The sequence below is a fragment of the Serinus canaria genome, chromosome 25, assembly GCF_022539315.1.
Source record: "Serinus canaria isolate serCan28SL12 chromosome 25, serCan2020, whole genome shotgun sequence".
Lineage (NCBI taxonomy): Eukaryota > Metazoa > Chordata > Aves > Passeriformes > Fringillidae > Serinus > Serinus canaria.
The window spans coordinates 10,166,762-10,183,381 of NC_066338.1; the positions used below are offsets into that span (position 1 = coordinate 10,166,762).

At 57.1% G+C, this 16,620-nt stretch overlaps 2 protein-coding genes across 4 annotated transcripts; one reads left to right on the top strand and one right to left on the bottom strand.

Moving 5' to 3' along the window:
• Positions 1-1,815: 1,815 nt before the first annotated feature.
• On the bottom strand, positions 1,816-4,327 carry LOC108963463 (uncharacterized). The gene is made up of 3 exons (XM_018924163.3): positions 4,210-4,327; positions 3,039-3,478; positions 1,816-2,138 (listed from the first exon to the last, which is right to left on the bottom strand). Exons 1-3 carry the CDS (start codon positions 4,325-4,327, stop codon positions 1,986-1,988), a joined length of 711 nt encoding a protein of 236 aa, XP_018779708.1. The 3' UTR covers positions 1,816-1,985.
• An 801-nt stretch (positions 4,328-5,128) lies between these two features.
• On the top strand, positions 5,129-16,318 carry GALNT6 (polypeptide N-acetylgalactosaminyltransferase 6). Of its 3 annotated transcripts, none has more exons than XM_050984000.1 (8): positions 5,129-5,274; positions 9,825-10,395; positions 11,140-11,312; positions 12,608-12,757; positions 12,863-13,097; positions 14,048-14,165; positions 14,266-14,466; positions 15,954-16,318. In XM_050984000.1, the coding sequence occupies exons 2-8, from the start codon at positions 9,908-9,910 to the stop codon at positions 16,296-16,298; spliced, it is 1,710 nt and encodes a 569-aa protein (XP_050839957.1). In that variant the 5' UTR covers positions 5,129-5,274; positions 9,825-9,907; the 3' UTR covers positions 16,299-16,318. The 3 variants fall into 3 exon arrangements, with proteins under 3 accessions (XP_050839957.1, XP_050839958.1, XP_050839956.1); XM_050984001.1 differs by lacking the exon at positions 5,129-5,274 and adding an exon at positions 8,546-8,808; XM_050983999.1 differs by lacking the exon at positions 5,129-5,274 and having other exon boundaries at positions 9,710-10,395.
• The last annotated feature ends 302 nt before the right edge of the window (positions 16,319-16,620 follow it).

A 16,620-nucleotide genomic window follows, 5' to 3' on the forward strand; every position in this document is an offset into this window, starting at 1 on the left:
CACATGGATGGAGAATCCAAGGTCAAAGCTGCTGATGCAAAGAAAGTTGTGGGATTTCTCTTGGGAAATGGTTCCAGGGGACCAGGGGACACACGGAATTTGCCATAAGTAAATCCATTAATGTGGCTCTGGTTTTGGGGAGAAACTTCACTCCTGGCTTTTCTGTGCTGCCAAAGAGGAGATGGAGCCGGAGATCCCAGTTCTTCCCGATGCCTGGAGTCAGAGAAGAACCTGGCTCTTCATTTCAACACAAGTTTCCTCAAACAGGAGGTGCCAAATCCACTTTGGGAGAAATGTGCAAAATAGAAAAGCCTGAGATGAGATTTTTCCAAAGGAAAAGAGGGACTGGAAACTGAGGCTTTGTGTTTCAATTTCCCCATTTTGGGAAACACATTGGATACCACTGATGGAAATGCTATAAAACACTCAAATTCCTGTTAATGAATTAAAATAACTCTTAGTGGCCCCAAAAACCTTGAGATTCTCCCACCCAACCTTCCAAAGTCCTAGAAAAAACCAACTTGCCTTCCCAAGCATCCCTACTGTTTGTGGAAGATTCATTTCCAGTCAGTCAAAGGCAAATTTTGAGGAATTCCCAGGAGCTGCAGCTCCCCCTCACACCTCCAGACCCAGGATGGGATCGGCTTCGATATCCACAGGGATCAATCAATAACCCAAAACACCAGGGTGATCCAAAGCTGGGACCACATTCCCAGGAGAATGGAGAAAGACAGGGAACATGGAAACTGCTCCCAGTCCAAACCAGCAGCAGGACCCCAGAATCCTCATCAGCTCCAGGGCTGGAGGAGCCCCCCAAGGCCATTGAGCCCAACTTGGAAATGTCCAGAGTCTGTCCTGTGGAGATGGGAATGTCCAGAGTCTGTCCTGTGGAGATGGAAATGTCCAGAGTCTGTCCTGTGGAGATGGGAATGTCCAGAGTCTGTCCTGTGGAGATGGAAATGTCCAGAGTCTTTCCGGAATGTCCATTCTGTCCCTGTGAGATGGGAAATGTCCATAGTCTTTCCCAGGCATGTCCAGAGTCTGTCCGTGGAGATGGAAATGTCCAGTCTGTCCCGTGGAGAATGTCAGAGTCTGTCCGTGGAGATGGGAAATGTCCAGAGTCTTCCTGTGGAGATTGGAAATGTCAGAGTCTGTCCACTGGAAATGTCCCAGAGTCTGTCCCTTGAGAATGTCCCAGAGTCTGGTCCCGTGATATTCCAGGCTGTCCCGTGAGATGAATGTCCAGAGTCTGTCCCGTGGAGATGTCCAGAGTCTGTCCCGTGGAGATGGGAAATGTCCAGAGTCTGGTCCCGTGAGATGGTAATGTCTCAGAGTCCTGTCCTTGGAGATGGGAAATGTCCAAAGTCTTCCCGTGGAAATGTCCAAGGCTGTCCTGAGATGGGAATGTCCAGAGTCTGTCCTGTGGAGATGGGAATGTCCAGAGTCTGTCCCCCTTTAAATGTTCCCAGAGTCTGTCCCCTTGGAGATGTCCAAAGTCTGTCCCGTGGAGAGGGAAATGTTCCAGAGTCTGTCCCGTGGGAGATGTCCAGAGTCCTGTCCGTGGATATGGGAGATGTCCAGAGTCTGTCCCGTGAAATGTCCAGAGTCTGTCCCGTGGAGATGTCCAGAGTCTGTCCCGTGGAAATGTCCAGAGTCTGTCCCGTGGAGATGGGAGATGTCCAGAGTCTGTCCCGTGGAGATGGGAAATGTCCAGAGTCTGTCCCGTGGAGATGTCCAGAGTCTGTCCCGTGGAGATGGGAATGTCCAGAGTCTGTCCCGTGGAGATGTCCAGAGTCTGTCCCTGGAGATGGAATGTCCAGAGTCTGTCCCGTGGAAATGTCCAGAGTCTGTCCCGTGGAGATGGAAATGTCCAGAGTCTGTCCCGTAGTAACGTCCAGAGTCTGTCCCATGGAGATGGGAATGTCCAGAGTTTGTCCCGTGGCTCAGGGTGCAAATCCATGGATTTCCCTCTGGGAGGACGAGTCCTACTCCAGGTGGAGCAGAAGGTGGCTCAGATACTCCGCGTGTCCCGCTGCCTCCGAGGGGAGAATGTCCTGGCACAGCTCACAGCCCGGGGCAGCCTCAGTGCTGGGGCTGAGCATCCCCTCCTCCAGCACCCAGCCCGGAGTCCAGCAGGTCTGTGAGGAAAAGGGGGTTTGGGGACAGAGAAACCCCAGGAGTGCCCTGGGCCAGCCCCCAGAGCCTGACCCCACCCAAAAAGGGCTGGGCTGGAGCCTGGGGGAGCTCCAGCTGCCCCTCACCCCATCCCATAAATCCCACTGGACAATCCCATGTCCATGTGGCTCCCGAGCCTCCCCCAGCGCTTCCCACGGGCCAAACCAGGAGAAAAATCTGCTCTGAGCAGCAAACTGGAGCACTTTTGTCACCTGTCCCTGTGCCATTGTCATCTGAGCACTGGTGGGGTCCCAGACACAGCCCCGCTTCCCCCTTCTCCTTCAAATCTCCCCCCCAAATTCAGCCCAAAATCAGAGTTATCTCCAGGAACACCCTGCCCCTGAAGTCATTAAAGAATTTTCAAGGGCTTCATTTAGGAAAAGGAATGAAAGAAAATGGGTTTGGCATCCCAGGGACCCTGGGTGGGAAGGGCAGGACTGGGGTGAAGGTTCACCAGGAGGAGCCAGAGCTCAGGCAGGTCCTTAGAAATCCTTTCAGAATGACAGGAACTGTTTGGAATGATTTGGAATTGTGTTTTGGGGTGTGGAGAGAGAGAGAATGAAGGAAATACTTTGGAGCTGTTTCACTGGAAGATTCAAAGGAGATTGAGAGAACTTTTCCCCAGCTGACTCTTCCAAGGGACCTGCAAAGCCTCTGTGAGGGTCACGGGAGGGATGTCCTGGCTGGACAGGGGCCAGACCACAGGGGCTTCCCTGCACCCAAATCCCTGGGAACCAGAAAATTGGGTGCCCAGAGACTTTTCAAGGAAATAACTCCACCCTGCCACACTTCCCATGTGTCCAGGGCTGATGGAGAGGAGGGTGAAGGGTCCCTGATGCCATGGACCAAATTCCCCCAGTTACCTTCACAGGCCCTCGGATCTCCACCAGAGCCACATCCTTGGGAGCCTCTTCCCTCTCAAGCGCTTCCGGGGCTTCGTAGAGATCCAGAAGATTTGGGAAGGGGTCCCCAGGCCCTGGATTTAGTGTCTCCAGCTCCCGAGGGCTGCAGGGAGCTCTCCCTCCTTCCCATGGGACCGGGAGGATCCGGGTTCTTCTCCGGGCAGGGGCTTCCCCCTTGTCCCCCTCGGTGCTGCCAGGACCTGCGGCTCCTGCGCCGTGCCCAGGGCTGGGGGGGAGCCTGTTGGTGGCCTGGGGCTGTCCCACGGGACAAGCAGAGCCCTCCAGGTGGGGTGTTTTGGATGTCGGAACTCCTGGGTGGTTTTGGCTGCTCTCAGGTGACCTTTGCCCGTCCCCTGTCCCCACATCCTCCGTGCACTGGACAGGCAGCGACACCGGGATGTCTTTGGGAGAGAGGGAGGCAGAGGGGTCATTCCTGGGAATTCACAGGGGTTTTTCTCTCTTTCCATTGCTCCATTTTCCCGCTGGGTTTGGGGAACCCCTGGGCTGGCAGAGCTCACCTGTCCCCTCTGGAGCCAAGGCCACCAGAGAAAGGACACTGGGGACAGCCGGGGGGCTGAGGGGTGGGGGCCCATCAGCTCTCTCAGGAGACAGGGACATCCCCGTGCTCCCAAACTCCAGGTTCATCCCAGGAAAGCTTTGGTTTAAGTCCTGGAAGGACTCGGGTGGAGAGGAGGGAGCCCCAGGGCAGGGAGGCAGCAGTTTCCAGCACAGCTTTGTCCAGACCGATCCCTCCCGGCCACAAAATTCCCATTTTAGGGTTGGGAAAATGGTGCCAGACCCCATGGGGGGGGCTGTGAGTGTTTGGGAGGGAGAGGAGAGTACGGAGAAGGGCAATCCTTGGAAAACCAGAGAGTTTCTGGGTGTTTTCTGGGCTGCAGATCCTCCCCAGCCCTGCTCCCACCCTCTCCAGGTGATGGTCCCAGGACCAGGAGCGTCCCTGAGCAGCAGCACCCAAAGCCACGATGGGCTCTGGACACGTTCCTGCTCCAAGCCCCTTCACCCCACCAGAGGAACTTCGGAGGGCACCGGGACCAAGGTGGGAATGACCCTGCAGGATAAAGGTGGGAATGACCCAGATGTGCAGTCTGGGGACCCCGCAGGTCCCACTCACCCAGGACCGGTCCCTTCCTGGCCCTCAGCCTCCGGAGGAGCCGCCCCTGCTCCGAGCACAGCTCCTGCAGCCTGGCCACCTCCCCCCAGAGCTGCAGGAACACCTCCTGCATCTCCATCACACCTGGGCAGGGGGCAGGAGAGGGAGCGAGCACCTGGGAACGGCAATAATAATCGTATTAATAATCATCCCCTGGTACCTGGTGTTATCCCAGGGCAGGAGGAGCTGCCGGGGTCATCCTGAGCTGGTGGGATGGGGAGGGCCAGGTGCTGCAGGTGTGTGGGATTGCACAGAGAGAAGCTTTCCCAGTTCTCACACGATTTAGGAAAAAAAAGAAAAGGGAAGAAGATCTTCCCAAGAGGAGGCAAGCTGGGCTTTTCCACCTCTCCCCCACAGCTTCCACGAGCTCCAAACAACACAAAAATCCCGTTTAGTAAAAAGATCTACCTGGAAAAAGTTGTGTTTCCAACTCAGTACCAAAGGATCGGATTTTTTGGGCATGAGAGCAAAAAATTCACAAGAACAAACTCATCCAAGGAATGATGTCCATGGGTGGGGACACAATTCCCTTTCTTGAGCTTTTCATCCCCTTCTCCTCCCAAAACACCCCAGGAAGCACCACCCAGCACCAATTAACCAAATATTGGCATTGTGGAGGAAAATTGCGTTCCCCACATTTGTCCCCTCTTTAGCAGCTGTATTATGGATTAAACTTCCCAGTTTTCCCATCTTGCACCAATTATTACCGGGCAAAAAGATAATAAATAAACCCAAAGCTGGGCACAAATCTGCAAACCATCTGTAAAGGGGATCTGAAAGGTTGGCGCGATCTTAATTAGCATAAATATTCAAATCAGCCTGGCTTCCTGTCAGCTCCTCCAGGTTTGCTGCCGCTCAGCGCCGCAAGTTTCAGCTCGGAGTTAAATTTAAGCTCTGGCTCAAAGTAGGGGTTTGGCTGGAGGGCTGGATGGAGCCGCCTCCGACGCTGTGGATTCCCCGGGAGGGATGAAGGGCAGAAATCCCGAAGGAAATGCACTTGGAGCCAGGAAAACCTCAGAGGCAATGGTAAGGTTTGCTCCCGGCGCAGGAATTGCGGTGCTCGCCCCGCACCGAGGGGTAACTTCACCCCAATTTTGGCTCTTTGGGGTCCTCTCCTCCTGAAAACCTTAAAAGTAAACATTTTTCACCCCCCTCCCAAGGCAGCCGACTCCTTCTCTAATCCAAGGTTTGTTTTGCCTGAGAGTTGTCTAGAAAGACGCCAATTAATTATTAATTAGAGTGTGACACCGAGCCGCCTGTCCCTAATAAGTCTGGGAAGATTTTGTTATTGGATTGTTATTTGGATTTCATTTGGATTTCGTTACGGATTTCATTCCAGCCCTGCCGGGGTTCTTCGGGTCTCCACTCCTCTCATTTCCCCCGGACTGGTGCCACCAGGACGAAGCTGCAGGAGATTATTTATGTCCCAAAAAAGCCTCTCCTCTCCCAAACTGCAATGAAAAGCAGCAATTCGGGAGCACAGAACTCCCGTTTGCGGGGTTGGCAGAGCGGCTCCGAGGGGCAGAGCCCGGCGGAGTGGGGGGAACAGGACCCCCAACATCCCATCCCCACCACCCAGCCCGGCATGGACCCCAAAACCCTTCTCTTTCCCCCAAAAGTGACTTACCGCGGTGGGACCGTGCTGGCCCTGCCCGGTGGCCGCGGTGACGCCGAGCTGAGAGCGGCAGGTCCTGAAAGCCGAGCAGCAGCAAATTTGGGGTGGGAATTTCCCCTTCGGCTTGTGAGCGACGAGCGAAACCTCCGAAACAGGAAACGAAAGGGACGAGAGCGACGGATTCGAAGCGAGCTCGGAAAAGCCCCGGGGAGGGCGGTGGAGGCTCGTGGGGACAGAGGGTTGGCTCCACTCCGTGCCTCAGTTTCCCCTCAGTTTCCCCAGTTAATATTCCAGTTAATATCGCAATAATCCTGATTAATCTTCTCTCTGCTCCGGCTCAAGTCTCCCGAATCCCCTCACAGTGCCGGAGCCAAAGGAAAATCCTGGGCTGGGTGTTGGCCCCCGCCCGGGCCCATCCCCCCGGGGCTTTCCCCGGGCCCATCCTGCTTCTCCCAGTGCCAAGCGCTTACTGGTCCCAGCACACCTGGAGCCGTGATCCTGGCACCTCCATCAATGCCTGCGGCCCCCACTACGCCCAGTGCCAGTCCCTTACTGGTCCCCAGTGTCCCCAGTACCTGTCCCTTACTGGTCCCCAGTACACATGGGGTTCCTACCCTGTGGCTCCTGATGTCCCCAGTGCCAGTTCCTTACTGGTCCCCAGTGTCCCCCGTGCCGGTCCCTTACTGGTCCCCAGTATACGTAGGGTCCTACCCTGCGGTTCCCAGTATCCCCAGTGCCAATCCCTTACTGGTCCCAGTACAGCACCCCAATTTCAGGCTCGGGACCGGCCGGGGGCTCCAGGACTCGGCGTTTTTCCTGGCTGGGCGGCCTTAGGACCCAGCGTTTTTCCCGGGCCTTCCACAGCGGCTTTAGGACCGCGGCAGCCCCGCCAGTGCACCTGCCCGGGAGGCGGGGTCAGGTAGAGCAGGTGGCCCCGCCCCACCCGGACGCACCTGCAGTCCCGCAGCCGCTGTGGAGCCGGTGAGAGGAGAGGAGAGGAGAGGGGAGGGAACGAGACGAGACGGGGGTCCCGCTGCTGAGCCCCCCTCTGCTCTGAGAGGGTCCCAGTGCCGAGCTCCTGCCGGGGAAGGGGGTCCCGGTGGGCAGCCCTCGCCCCCGGGAAAGGAGGTCCGGTGGTCCCGGAGGTCCTGGTGCGGCACCCCTCTCTGCGGAAAGGGGTTTGGGGCCCTGGTGTGAAGCCTTTGCCCCGGGGGAGGCGGTCCGAGGATCCTGGTCGTCCCGGTGCGGAGCCCCCCTCACGGTAAGGGGGTCTGGACGTCCTGGTGTGAAGTCTTTTTGCCCTGGGGGAAGGGGTATAATGGTCCCGGTGTGGACCCCCCCTCACAGTAATGGGGTCAGGAGGCTCTCTGTGAGGACCCCCCCTCACGGTAAGGGGGTCAGGAGGCTCCCTGTGAGGACCCCCCGGCCCGGGGGAAGGGGGAGCAGGGTGGTCCTGGTGAGGGGCCCTCCTGGGGGCTGGGTGTTCGGGGGTCCCGGTGCGGAGGCCCCTCTGTGCAAGGGGGTTCAGGTGGTCCTGGGATGGAGCCCCCCAGGGCGAGGGGGTCCGGATAGAGCCCCCGGAGCAGCTCCAGGGGCCGTGGCCGTTCTGGGCAGGGCACTGGGAGGAGCCGGCCCCCATCACCCCCACGGGGCACCCCAGGGCCCCCGGCGGGGCAGAGACCCTCACACAGGGGAAATGCCCTTCATCTCCGGGCATTCCCATTCCACACCCCGGGAGCAGCTCCAGGACCCCCTGGGCCCATCCCACCTGGACGGGGGAGCCCGCCAGGATCCTGACCCCTGTGAGCTCCCAGCCCTCACCCTCCCCAGCACATGCAGTTCCTCCCACAGGAACTGAATCCCGCTGCACCCCAGCTTCCCAGTCCCTGCCGGTGTCATCGTGGCTCGCTGCCACGTGGAGCCAGTGGCCACCTCACCTCAGGCAGTGTCGGTATTAAATCGCTTGTATTTTATTTCTTTTCCTTTATTTCCTCCACCAGTGTATCTCTGTTTCCGCCTCTTCCCACCATCCCTCCTTCCCTCCCACATCACGGGGAATGCTCCTGGAATTCCCACCGAAATTTTCCCTCCCCTTTTTTCTCCCCCATTCCCCCCAACCCTTTTCCCCCCTCTTCTTCCCCTTTTTTCCCCCCTTTATTTCCCCTTTCCCCCCTTTCTTCCCCATTTTTCCTTTTTTTTCCCCCTTTCTTCCCCTTTTTCTGACCCCACTAGGCTCCCCTGCGTCAATTTGGTGTTGTTTTCCAGGGCGCAGGGCCAGCCCAGCGGCAATATGTGATTTTCGGGATGGCATGGAGCAGAATCCACCTGGGAGTTCACAGGGCAGGGAGCGGAGGGCGCAGGAGCACCAAGAGCTCTCTCTGGAGCTCTGTGCCAAATCCACCCCAGTCTTTCAGAGGGGAAATTCTTATTTGTATTTGGCTTTCTGGACCTTTTTGGGAAGGGGTTGGGGCGCCCTGGGAGCAGCAGCTCTTGTTGTGCACAACCTGTGCCCTCCCCCCCACCCCGCACACCTGACTGTCCCTCTGGTGTTAATTAGCACCGACACCTAACGAGCTTCATTAGCAACGTGGCAGGAAGGAAGCTCAGAGAGTGGTGGGGTTGATGGAAATGGGTTTTTCCCCCAAAATCCGTTTCTTTTCCTTCCCCCGCGTTGTAGGGCAGCGCCGTGCAGTGAAAACCTCGGGGGCACGAGTGGAGCGGGGGTACCTTCGCTCAGCTTCGGGCAGAAATTCCCAGGCCACGGCAGGGAGCACCAGGGGACTGATGTTTTTTTCCCCAGTTCTGCTTTTCCGCGCTGGACGGGGCCGGGCGCTCTTGGCAGTGAAGCGTGGTCCAGCTTTGATCCCGCGGCGCTCCAAGAGGGGACCCCAGGACCCTCCTCCTCCTCCCCAGCCCAAACTTCCTCGCCCTTGAAGTTGTGGCAGGTGCCCTTCCCCGCCCCATTCCCGAGAGAATGAAAAGAAAAGGGGAAAAAGGAACCGAGGGAAGGGGGGGGACCCCGAAGTGGAGGAGGAGGAGATGGCGGTGAATGGATCCCGCCGGGCTCGTCCATGCTCCGGCGGCCGCGGCTCACAAAGAGGAGCCGCGGGAAGTTTGGGGGTGGTGGAAAGCTCAGAGCCTCCGGCGGATCCCGGGGCAAATTCGGGAGCTGGCGCCGAGCTCCCGGTGGCCGTGGCACTGGACACGGCTCCGGACACCGAACCTGCTGCTCCAGCTCTGCCGAACCCGGAGCACTGCATGGTCTGCTCGAGTTTTCCTTCGCAGGCAGGAAAATGCCCAGGAAAAGGCTTTTTTTTCCCAGCGGCCAAAAATATTGTGGCAAATTTTGGGCTTTATTTTAACTTGGGAGCGCGAGGGACGGTGGCGGGGGGAGGCTGCAGCTTCCGGATCAGTCCCTGAAGAAGTTTTTGGGGGGTCTTGTGGAGGGTGGCACATCCTCCGGCATTTTTTAACCTGCACTTTTCCTGGTGTTTTAATTTCGGGATGGATTTAGGGGCTGGAAGGGCTGGAGGAGAATGAATTTTACAGGCGTCGCTTGTGCCAAATTTTATATTAATATATTGCTAATATTATATTACTATATTAATATATCACTGACATTGTATTGCAATGTTGATATGTTAATATCTTACTAATAGTACTTTGCTCTGTCGATATATTACAGTATTATTTTGCTACTGTACTATTATGTTATTATTTGTTGTTAACCTGGTGTAGTGGGAGGTTCCCTGGTCGTGGCAGGGGGTTGGACTGGATGATCTTTAAGGTCGTTAACAAAACTATTCCATGAGCTGATCATATTTATATATTCTCTTTTAGGTACAATACGATCTATTTTAAATACAGTATATTACATCTTCACCACAGCATTTCTATTTTGACACCAAGAGGATGCATCCAGCCCGGGAATTCACTGCAGGTTTTTCTCCTTCCCCCACAGGTCACTGGAGCAAAGCAGGACACCGTGATGCACCTGGAGCCCCCACATTCCTGAACCCTCCAAAAACGCCCCCAAACCCCAGAATGAGGCTGTTCCGCCGCCGCTACAGCGCCTTGAAGGTGGCCTTGGCGGGCGCCGTCTTTGTCCTCTTCCTCTTCATCCTCCAGAAGGACGTGGGTGGCAAGGAGCCGGGCGAGGAGCCGTGGCTGCGGAACATCGTGCAGGGCAAGGGCCAGGTGCTGGACCTGATGCTGGGCGCCGTGCGGGACCTGCGGGACTCGATGCCGCGGCTGCAGATCGGGGCCCCGGAGCCGCCGCCGGAGCCGCTGCCCAGCGGCCGCTCCTGCCTGCCCGGCGTCTACACTGCGGCCGAGCTGCGGCCGCTCATGGAGAGGCCCCCCCAGGACCCCGCCAGCCCCGGGGCCGACGGAAAAGCCTTCAAGAAGGATCGCTGGACGCCCGAGGAGACGAAGGAGAAGGAGCGGGGCTATGAGAAGCATTGCTTCAACGCCTTCGCCAGCGACCGCATCTCCCTGCAGCGTGCGCTGGGCCCCGACAGCCGCCCCCCCGAGTGAGAGCCGGGCCCGAAATCCCCCGGGGCCACTCACTGGCTTGGAAACGGCCCCTTACTCCCTTAAATTGTAGGGAAAATTTAAGCAGAGTGGGGCCAGGATGTCACCCAGCACTGGGTGGGTGAATGGAGGCAGAGTTAAAAACAAACATAATTTATTTATTATGATTATTTCTCCCTAATTTTGGCCCCTTGGGGGCGGGTTTAGTGGCAGCAGGCTCTTTGTGTCTCCCTGTACCTGCTTGGTGGCGCCGGCGCCTCCCCGCCTTTCCCTCCTCTCCCTCCTTTATTCCAGCGGCTCCAGCGGTCAGAATTTTCTTTTCTTAGCCGAGTGGAACAGCCTCGGACCCCGCTGGGGTCGGGGGGAGGGAAAGAGGGAAACTCCAGAGATTTCCCCGCCTGCCCTCGGCCAGGGGCTGCCGGATTAAAGCGGGGCCCACGCGGAGGGGTGGGATGGGGGAGACATGGGGGGAATTCGGGATGGAAAAAGCCTTGAAAGGGATGGAGGAATCCAGCCCCCCGCGCTGGCAGGCGATTATCCGTGCTTAGCAGGTGTGGCGGTGACAAAGGGGGGACACGGAGGCCAGCAATGGGACTCACTCAACCAAAATCAATGGGAATCAAAGCAGGGACGAGTCCAGAGGGGCCCGAGCTGCTCCCCTGCTGCTGTGGGGTTTGGTGGGGGGAGATATCGGGGTCACTCCAATCGTGTCTCCCCCTTCACCCCCCCATTCTGTCACCCAGGTGCATCGATCAGAAGTTCAAGCGCTGCCCTCCCCTCCCCACCACCAGCGTGGTCATCGTGTTCCACAACGAGGCCTGGTCCACCCTGCTCCGGACAGTCTACAGCGTCCTGCACTCGTCCCCAGCCCGCCTGCTCCGCGAGGTCATCCTGGTGGATGATGCCAGCACGGACGGTGGGTGGGGGACACGGGGTCAGAGGGGTGCAGGGAGCACCGTGGGATGTGGGGTGAGAAGGATGCAGGGAGCTTGGTGGGATGTGTGCAGGAGTTGTGGTGGGATGTGGGCCAGAATGGTGCAGGAGTTGTGGTGGGATGTGGGGCCAGAATGGTGGAGGAGTTGTGGTGGGATGTGGGGTCAGAGGGATGCAGAGCCCTGGTGGAAAGCAGCACCCAGAGGGATGCAGGATCCATGTGGGATGTGGATGCCAGAGGGAGGTAGGACAAGCTGTGGTGGGATGCAGGAGCCACAGGGAGCTGTGAGGGAGCAGTGAGGGGATTCGGGGGCCAGAGGGAGGCAGGATCCATGGCAGGATGTGGGATGAGCAGGATGCAAGTAATGCCAAGCCCCTTTCCAAGCCTGGGAGCAGCAGCTCTGAGCCGCTCACACTCCCAGCATCCTGGGATCTCCCAGCAGCCGCTCCCCTCTTCACATCCACCCCTGGGATTTTCCCTTCCCCAGCACCGCTGTTATCCCTGCCCTGGGGACAAACCAGGTGCCCCACAAACCTCCGCCCTCAGCCAGCTGTAATCCTCGTTAATTAGCACCCAGAGCTAATTAACGTTGGGTTCAGTGTCAGGGCACTGGGAGGAGCGGACTCTGCCCTTGTCCCAGATAAATTCTCCTTTTCCACCCATGGGCTCCCGAGGAGCAGGAACCTCACAGTGCCTCAGGGCTTGACTCCCACTGTGGCTGGAAGTGGGCTGGACTCGGGTCCCCTTCCCAGGACGCTTTTCTCGGGGTCCCAGCTCCCTCCTGGCCGTTTCCAGCTCCTGCCTTGGCTGCATCTGCCAAGAAAGCCCGGGTTCCTCTGGTGACCCCTTCCCTCAGGAACAACTTGGTCTTGGTGACACTTCAAGTGCAGGGATGTGACCTCCTCACCCACCCTGTCAACCCCCAGTCCCTCTCCAGAGAGGGATTAGACAGGAGAGGGTTAGACACTTATAAAACTCATTTTCTTTAGCCAAAAATTCACTTAGGTTTGGGGTAAAGGCTCAGGTGTCCCTACACCCAAACCCAGCTGCAGTGTCTGAGCAGCAGGGGATGGGATGGGATGAGGGTGGGATTTATGGGATTTGGGAGATGGGATGGGATTGATGGGAGAGATGGGATTTGGAATGGGGTTTATAGGATGGGATCAATGGGATGAGATGGATAGGATTGATGGGATGGGGGCAGCGGGATGGGCTGGTGGGATGCAGGGACTGGCACCTGCCTCTCTGATGGCTCCAGATGTTCTTCCCACCGGCAGAGTACCTGAAGGAGGAGCTGGATCGCTACGTGGAGCAGCTGCAGATCGTGCGCGTGGTGCGGCAGCGGGAGCGCAAGGGGCTCATCACGGCACGACTGCTGGGGGCCAGCGTGGCCAGCGGGGAGGTGCTGACCTTCCTGGATGCCCACTGTGAGTGTCCCCCCGTGGCACCCTGTGGCACTGTGAGTGCCCCCCATGACACCTGCCCATGCCCCTGGGCACTGTGGGTGGCTCCAGCCCTGCCCTGTGTCCCAGGTGAGTGTTTCCATGGATGGCTGGAGCCGCTCCTGTCGCGCATCGCTGAGGAGCCCACAGCCGTCGTGAGCCCTGACATCGCCACCATCGACCTCAACACCTTCGAGTTCTCCAAGCCCGTCCAGAACGGGAAGCAGCACAGCCGGGGCAATTTCGACTGGAGCTTGACTTTCGGCTGGGAGGTGGTTCCGGCACGGGAGAGGCAGCGCAGGAAGGATGAGACCTTCCCCATCAAGTAAGCCCAGCACAGGGCTCTTTATCCAGCTGGGTTTGTTCTTTTTTCCAACAAATTGGTGTTCTCCTTGGCTTTGGTGCCTCTGGGTGGGCAGTAGTGCCCTTTCCCAGCAGGGTTCTCCCCTGGGAATTTGGGGTGGGAGATGTCAGGAATTTGTGCCTGAGCACGGTCAGGGCTTGGGGGGTGGTGGAGGACAAACCTCCCTTGGGGCTTGGGGAACACAGGGCCAAAACAAACCTTGGAATCCCCTCCGGCCGCCTCTAGCTCCGGCAGAGCCGCCCATTAAGGATTTAATTGCTGTCTGTACCTTCTCACCCTCGGTGCCCAGGTGCCCCTGCACAGAACAGGTCACCTGTGGATCAGGCTGCGCCAAAATCCCTCCTCTTATCCCTCTGTTTTACACACAGACAGAGCCTGGGGGGTTTTCCCACCTGTCCCTGGTGCCCCCACTGGGAGACACCGGACACCCCGCCGGGCCCCGGCCCCACCCCGGCCGCGGGGCTGGCTTTGTGAGCGGGTCACCTGGGCGACGCTCCTGTCCCAATAAAGGCCCCTTTCACCTCCAGCCAGGCGCTTGGCTCCCGGCGGTGTCTCGTCTCCAGCAGCTCAGCGAATCCTTGGCGTTTATTATTTTTCCTGAATAAAAGCAAGGTTCTGTTCCAGCCTCAGATGGAAAAGATTAGGGAAGGGGGAGGAGGGATTGGGGCACCGAGCTCTGACCTCCTCCTCTCTTTGGTGACAGGTTTTTGGTAACAAAATCCTCTTTTCACTTTGAATCCAGCTGGCAGCAAGGCCCCTCTGTGTCATGCCGTCACCTCTGTCCCCTCCCAGCAGCCTGGCCCAGCCTGTCCCCCAAAGCCACCACAGCTGGATGGAAGTGGACTCTGACTTCCCAAAACTCAGATTTCTGCTCTTTTATTTGTGTTTTACCCCTTCTTTGCCCCCTGCAGGTCCCCAACCTTCGCAGGTGGCCTCTTTGCCATCTCCAGGTCCTACTTTGAGCACATCGGCTCCTACGACGACCAGATGGAGATTTGGGGGGGTGAGAATGTGGAAATGTCCTTCAGGGTAAGGACGGGGGGTCACCTTCCAAGGGCACCTCCAGGGAGCTCCCTGCTGGGGGGCCCGTGGGCTGGACCCCCCCACCTCAGGTGTGGCTTCCCTGCAGGTGTGGCAGTGCGGGGGACAGGTGGAGATCATCCCCTGCTCCGTCGTGGGCCACGTGTTCCGCTCCAAGAGCCCCCACACCTTCCCCAAGGGCACACAGGTGATCTCCCGGAACCAGGTGCGCCTGGCCGAGGTCTGGATGGACGACTACAAGGAGATCTTCTACCGCCGCAACCAGCAAGCGTCCCAGATGGCCAGAGAGGTACTGGGGGCTGCTGCTTCTGCTGGGAGGGTGTCTTGGTTTGGAAACACGGGTGTCTGCTAAGGAAGGCAGGAGCCTCCCTGAAATGGAGAATGTAAATCCTCCCCACCCCTCTGAATTGCTATAAATTTGAAATTAAGGGGCTCTCAGGCAAAAAATATGGAAGCAAGAATAACAGTTCTTTATTAGGGAAGAAAATAAAAGGATAAAATAAACAGTGCAGTACACTAGAACAGCACTGGCAGAGTGAGAACCCAGCCTGGCACCCTGTGGGTCAGGGTGCTGGCACAGTCCAGCTGGAATTGTGGCTCAGCCCTCCTGCAGTGCCAGGGGTGGCTCTGCTGGAGCAGGGATCCTGTAGGAAAGGGTGGAGTCTTCCTCTGGAGATCCAGTGGAAGAGGCAGCTGCTGCTCCTCTGGGAATTCAGTGGAGAAGCCGTGTAGTTATTCCAGAACTTCCAGATTCTATCCAGGCAGGAATGCTTGGCTCCTCCCCCTGGGCTCACATCTCCCAATGGGTGCTGTAGCTCTTATCAGCCATGCAGGGACATCCAATGGCCTGTTATCAGCAGGTGTCCCCTCCCGAGGGAGGAGTGGGTGTGGAAGAGATAAGGAAAAACTGCCCGCTGACAGAAGCCAGCTGCCATCCAGATGGGAATAAACAAATCTTGCTTTGCAGTCTGGAACAGAGGGCTGGTCCTACTGGGAGCTCCACCTGAGCAGCAGGAGGAGGTGGGAGACCAGACAGGTGGACAGAAACAGCCAAAAGCTTTTTTTTCTTCCCCTCTCTGGCCATAATGTTCCGTAGTAGGAAAACATTGGGGTTTATGAATTCCTTTTTTTTTTTAATTATTTATTTTTTCAACATCAATATCGTAAAGAAGAGCACCCCCAGTGTAAGGAGTAATTGGTATCTGGCTCTATTGATTCAGAAGGCTGAACAATTCTTCATTAAAACTGTGTTTTATTACATTATACTATACTATATTAAAACATACTATACTATACCTAAGAGACATACTAAAGAAAAACTCATGGCTGTCTGAGACGACCAGGACACAGCTTTGAGTGATTGGCTAAGGAATCAAAACAATCCTCAGAAGAATCCAACTGACAAATCACTTCAAGTAAACAATCTTCCTAGCACATTCCACATGTGCAAAACAACAGGAGCAGCAAGTAGAGATAAGAATTGTTTCCTCTTCTTTTCTCTGTGCTTCTCCAGGAAAAAACCTGGGAGAGAGAATTATGTCTCTCTTATTCTTTTATTTTTTCAACACCAAAACTTCTTATTCTTCACCAAAATATCTCCAAGCTCTTGGTGGAGCCTGTGGGTACCTGCCAGGCGACCCCCCAACTGGTCTCAGTGCTGATCACACCATGAGGGATGATGACAAAGCAGGAGTGACTCCCAGCTCTAAGCTCCAGCTTGGAAAGAGTTTTTTTGGATTTTCCCTACTGTTTTCTGAAGTAAGTTTCCCTTTTTAGAAGACGTTTGGTGACATCACAGAGCGGCGCAGGCTGCGGGAGCGGCTGCACTGCAGGAACTTCACCTGGTACCTGCAGAACGTCTACCCCGAGATGTTCGTGCCCGACCTGACCCCGGCGTTCTACGGAGCGGTGAGTGCCGGGACGGCTCCGCCCTGTGCCGGGAACGGCCGGGGGGAGTGCCCGAAGGGTGGGTTTGGGGGCTTTGCAATGAACCGGGGAGGGGAAGCTGGTGCTGCCACGTCTGTCACCGCTCACTGTGCCTGTCACCTCATCTGTCACCGGCTGGCGGGGCCAGTTTGGGCTCTGGCTGAGCTGGAATCCGGCAGAGCTGGTTTGGGGTGAGTCCCGGGGTGGGGAATCAGTGGGGATGTGGACTTGGGTTAAACTCGGGGGAAGAGCTGAAAACTTCCTTGAGACCCAAACACAGTCCTGGCACAGGGAGGGCTGGAAAAACGGAGCTAGGGATGGGAGGGGGAGCTCCATCTCCATCCCAAGGGAATCTGGGCACGGGTGGGAGGCAGAACACCATCCCCAGCCACCCATCCACAGGGAAATGGAAACAGGCAGGATGTGGAGGGCTGGCTCCGTCCCTGAGGGAGCTGGGAACAGCAGGACACGGAGCTCTGGCTTCACCCCCGAGGAACTGAGGGCAGGCAGGATGAGG

Coding starts and splice junctions, on each gene's coding strand:
- LOC108963463 (XM_018924163.3), bottom strand. CDS start 4,327: ATGGAGATGCAGGAGGTGTTCCTGCAGCTCTGGGGGGAGGTGGCCAGG. Junction 3,479..4,209: donor CAGGAAGGGACCGGTCCTGG/GTGAGTGGGACC, acceptor TCTCTCCCAAAG/ACATCCCGGTGTCGCTGCCT. Junction 2,139..3,038: donor AGATCCGAGGGCCTGTGAAG/GTAACTGGGGGA, acceptor TTTTCCTCACAG/ACCTGCTGGACTCCGGGCTG.
- GALNT6 (XM_050983999.1), top strand. CDS start 9,776: ATGCATCCAGCCCGGGAATTCACTGCAGGTTTTTCTCCTTCCCCCACA. Junction 12,758..12,862: donor GACCTTCCTGGATGCCCACT/GTGAGTGTCCCC, acceptor CCTGTGTCCCAG/GTGAGTGTTTCCATGGATGG. Junction 13,098..14,047: donor GATGAGACCTTCCCCATCAA/GTAAGCCCAGCA, acceptor TGCCCCCTGCAG/GTCCCCAACCTTCGCAGGTG.